The sequence below is a fragment of the Phytophthora parasitica genome (assembly GCF_000247585.1).
Source record: "Phytophthora parasitica INRA-310 unplaced genomic scaffold supercont2.540, whole genome shotgun sequence".
In the NCBI taxonomy this organism is placed as follows: domain Eukaryota; phylum Oomycota; class Peronosporomycetes; order Peronosporales; family Peronosporaceae; genus Phytophthora; species Phytophthora nicotianae.
The window spans coordinates 1-3,799 of record NW_008649526.1 but is presented as its reverse complement, the minus strand read 5'-3'; the positions used below and the strand labels follow the sequence as shown (position 1 = coordinate 3,799).

Here is a 3,799-nt window from a genome sequence, read left to right as displayed (position 1 = left end):
TGACCCGTTTCAGGACATGTGTGTGGTGTATGTTGCGGTTTTTCTTGATCTTGAGCAGGCACGGCGGCCTCTTCATTGAGCGCAATGGACCACTTAAGTAGGTCAGCTGTCGAAATCTCAGCTGTCTTCATGCATTCTTCGATGCGCTGGACAATGGGTGCTGCCGGGGAGAGAGATTTGATCTGGGGAAAGTGTCGAACAAGGTAAGCGGTGAGTACGCTTAGAACCTTTGCGCTCATGTTTAGTCGGCTCTCTTTGAGACCTGTGCAGCTTGAGAATAACAGCTCCTGCAAGCATGCAAGCCGCTCGCGTGTTGTGTGGTTCTGAGAGCTGACGTCGATCACCTTGGGCGACGCATCAGCGCCCCATCCACTCAAGACCCGAGCGACCTTCCTGTCCTCCCGCGCCGTGTTCGTGATGTAGGCGAAGGCCTTGTTGGTCTTCGTCATATCCAAGCTCCTCGGTCAAAGATCCATTGCGCTGCAAGTCGGTCGTCGCCGTTCGCGTGCTGTGCACCACCGCGGCGGAAGGAATGGGAGGTGAGCTCTGCCGTGACACCTGCCGGTTCAGCAATGCGCTTGAGCAGTCGATTAACCAGGCCTTGCATGCTGTCTTCTCCGCGCTTGACCCCTTTGTCCAACGAGGTGGGTGGCGCCCCGATAGTGCTAACGGTCGGTTGTATGCTCATAGGTTGGGGCACTACTGCAACTTGGAGAGCCTCGGGAACCTGTGACAGCAGGTCGTGGAGCGGGACACCAGCATCAAGTGGCGCAGTATCCTGCGGAGCCAGCGCCGGTAAGTGGCCAAGAAGAGACACGTATGGAGCTTCTTGAGTCACAAGCGCCACGGCTAGCGAGTGCAACGTGCACGTCAGGAAGTCGTCCTTGTCGGGGATCAGCGTGAGGCCCTGCTCCTCCGACGTCTTCACCCGGAGAAGACGCAAGTAGAAAACGCCATCCGCGGACACTGAGACGTGCTGCTTTTGGACGTAGCACAGATCCGATGATCTCCCAATGCAGTGCCACATGAGGCACGCTAGCGCAGCATCCTGGTAGTCCGCGTTGACGCGTGCAGTACTGTATACATAATGAACCAAAGACCTTAAATCCTCCTTAGTACAGGGAGGAGCCTTATTAGTTAAGCCACCATTGAAATTGACCGTCTGCTCAGTCTCGTTGAAGAATTTCTTCCGCTTGGAAAAGATGAATCGGAGCGGTTGGCAGGTTTCTACAACGTTACTAGGGTGCGAGGCTGGCAAGAAGTGAGTACGAAAGCCTGCGTCGTAAATTCAAGGTGCTATATAGCACGAGAAAGCCAACTGGAATCGGTAAGATGCCCCCACACGTTAAGCAAGCAAAGCCGTTAAAAGACGCAATCGACGAAATGGCAAATGTGGTCGTCATGGACGACGGAGCGGATAAAGAGCAGCAAGATTTTCAACCGGGCTTCTCCTTCGAAGTGGATCCCGACGACGACGACGACGACTTGGTTAGTGTTGGAGATGCCCCAAGCGGAACGGGTGACGTCGGAGGTCTTGGTCAGAGCGGTACGGCGGGCATCGAGCAATCCGGCGGGCCTCAAACGCCAATCGATGGTAGCTTTCAGGAGATGCTGGCTTCTGCCCTTGCAGGAGAGATGCCGGACCCCACCACAGACACCCCACGTCCTGTGCCAGCGCAGCGATCTGGTCCAACCACTCGAGCTAGGACGCGCACATCCGTCGCCTCAGCTCCTACCAGTAACGTACAGACCCCAAGGAAACCAGCAACCCGAAGCCGCGCAGTCACCGACGGCTATAAGTACGAGAGCCTGCGAAAGTGGTCCGTATTTGCGAAATTCCTACAGTTCGTACTCGGGAGTTTACCAACCGAAAAAAAAAGGTTGTCAAGCCTCATCCCACGCAGTTCAGGGTCGTAAGGAAGCGGCAAGTTGAGGCGGCAGTACACCTTTTGTATACTGCCCATGCCCTACTCAGCAGCTTGACGTACAGACGTGATCGCATTATGGAGGGTTCTGGCTGAGCTTCGAAGGGATGGTTCGATTCGATCCAGATCTCCATCTTTCAAAGGCGTCCGAATACGCCCTGCCATAGTCGTAGAACACGGAAAGGCTAGGTCAGAAACCACGTTCACACGTGGGTCAGGGCACATAACCGGATCTAGGATCTTGCTGCGGAACTCCATCGAAGTGGCCGAGTCGCTCCACGACCCAGGGCAGTTGTGCTTGCTCCAGGCTATACATCCATCCGCGGCAAAGCAAATTGTACCGGTTACGAATGCAGTATGCAACCAACCGTTGTGTTTTGCATGTCCGCATTCGATGGCTGCTGGACCTGTAATAAAAACAAAATAGTTAACAAAAAAAATTTTATGCAAAAACGTAGAATATGTACTAACCCTCAAGTTCTTGCCGTCGATAAAGCCAAATGTGTGCTTGAGCATGGGCTCACGAGCTTCTACCAGCTTCGCCAGCTTTGCTTGGTGCGCAGGGGATGGCCACGCAATCCGCGAGGGCTTGTAGTTGTTAAGAGCTTGGTTTAATGCCCTCTCAGCCCTTTGCAACGTCCGACTCAAGGTACTTGGAGGAACTCCAAAGAGCATGGACAGCGTGCTCGGCTCCATCGACCCAGTGTAGAACACCAACACGAGCCCAAGGACCTGGTGTAGGTACTGCAACTTGGGCGGACGACCGCGAGAGTTCGGGTCTCGTTTCGTGTAGAATGCAGCAAAGCGATGTAGGAGCTGACTAAATGCAGTCCTGTCGACAAAAACTCAGTAGATTAGCCAACATCGTTTAGGTAAGATCGTAGCGCATCACGTCACAGCACCTGGCAAGGCTGGTGGCATTAAGAAAGTTCAGGTCGCTGCCATACTCAAACAGCATCATCCACGCGGACTCGCTGGGCGTGTCCAAGCACTGGCTCGTCAAGTAGTGACGGATACGCATAGCGGTCCGCCACGCATCCTCTATGAGCATGGCGAACACCTCTCGACGAGCCTCCTTCAGCTCCTGCTCGTGTCGCTGAACAGCCTCCCCTACAAGGAGCATTACATCCAACTCTTCATCCTCCATACTTGTGCTGCAAGTTCGAAAACTCAAAGCGGGAGGGTGAGGAAGATTTCGTGTAGTTGTGTCCGGTTTAAAGTGTCGGTTAAATTTGAAGTGACCGAAATTGGTCGTTCTATATATAAAAAGAGGCACTTTCAATAGGACAGGAACTGTAGTTTTATGCCACTTTTGGTAAATGTTTAGTTGGCAAATGACGGCATAAGCCTCAAATATGACTGTCATATCAGCTGCAAATATGGCACCCGTTTATTATATTTTTGGAAGGCACCCATTGAGGTAGCCTTGGATTGATCTTTAAGTGTCAATTTTTGCTTTACAGACTTAAAGGCACGCGGTACCATACAGTCAATATGGGTAAAACTGAGGCAAACTGACTGCAAAAATGTATCAAAACTGTTATATTTGCCATTTTCTTCTCCAGGTACTTTGTCTTGAAGATTTGATAATTTGCGTTTATACTGTTTTAATTCGATGACGTTACTATTTAAAAAAACGAGCCTTTAAATAGACGGAGTAGTCACACTTCTCTTTTAGCTCACAAAATACCCCCGCTGCATGCACGGCAGATGTTAAGTCCCCGCGAGCCCAAGCAGGTTCGACTTCTACACGCACACAACGGGTAATTGCGCGACAAGCAATTCTGCGAGAGTTCGCGACCACAGACCGATAGGCCCTACCTATCAGATACGGACAACCTGATGCCAAAATATGTTTTAAACATGATACTTCC

The 3,799-nt window shown here is 51.7% G+C and overlaps 2 protein-coding genes across 2 annotated transcripts; one reads left to right on the top strand and one right to left on the bottom strand.

Moving 5' to 3' along the window:
* Window positions 1-1,332: 1,332 nt before the first annotated feature.
* Window positions 1,333-1,917, top strand: PPTG_20373 (hypothetical protein; the record flags this gene model as incomplete). Its single annotated transcript, XM_008919162.1, has 1 exon — window positions 1,333-1,917. One exon carries the CDS (start codon window positions 1,333-1,335, stop codon window positions 1,915-1,917), a length of 585 nt encoding a protein of 194 aa, XP_008917410.1.
* A 50-nt stretch (window positions 1,918-1,967) lies between these two features.
* PPTG_20372 (hypothetical protein) lies at window positions 1,968-3,072 on the bottom strand (the record flags this gene model as incomplete). The annotated part of the gene is made up of 4 exons (XM_008919161.1): window positions 1,968-2,222; window positions 2,294-2,332; window positions 2,397-2,757; window positions 2,828-3,072. The coding sequence occupies 4 exons, from the start codon at window positions 3,070-3,072 to the stop codon at window positions 1,968-1,970; spliced, it is 900 nt and encodes a 299-aa protein (XP_008917409.1).
* Window positions 3,073-3,799: the final 727 nt, after the last annotated feature.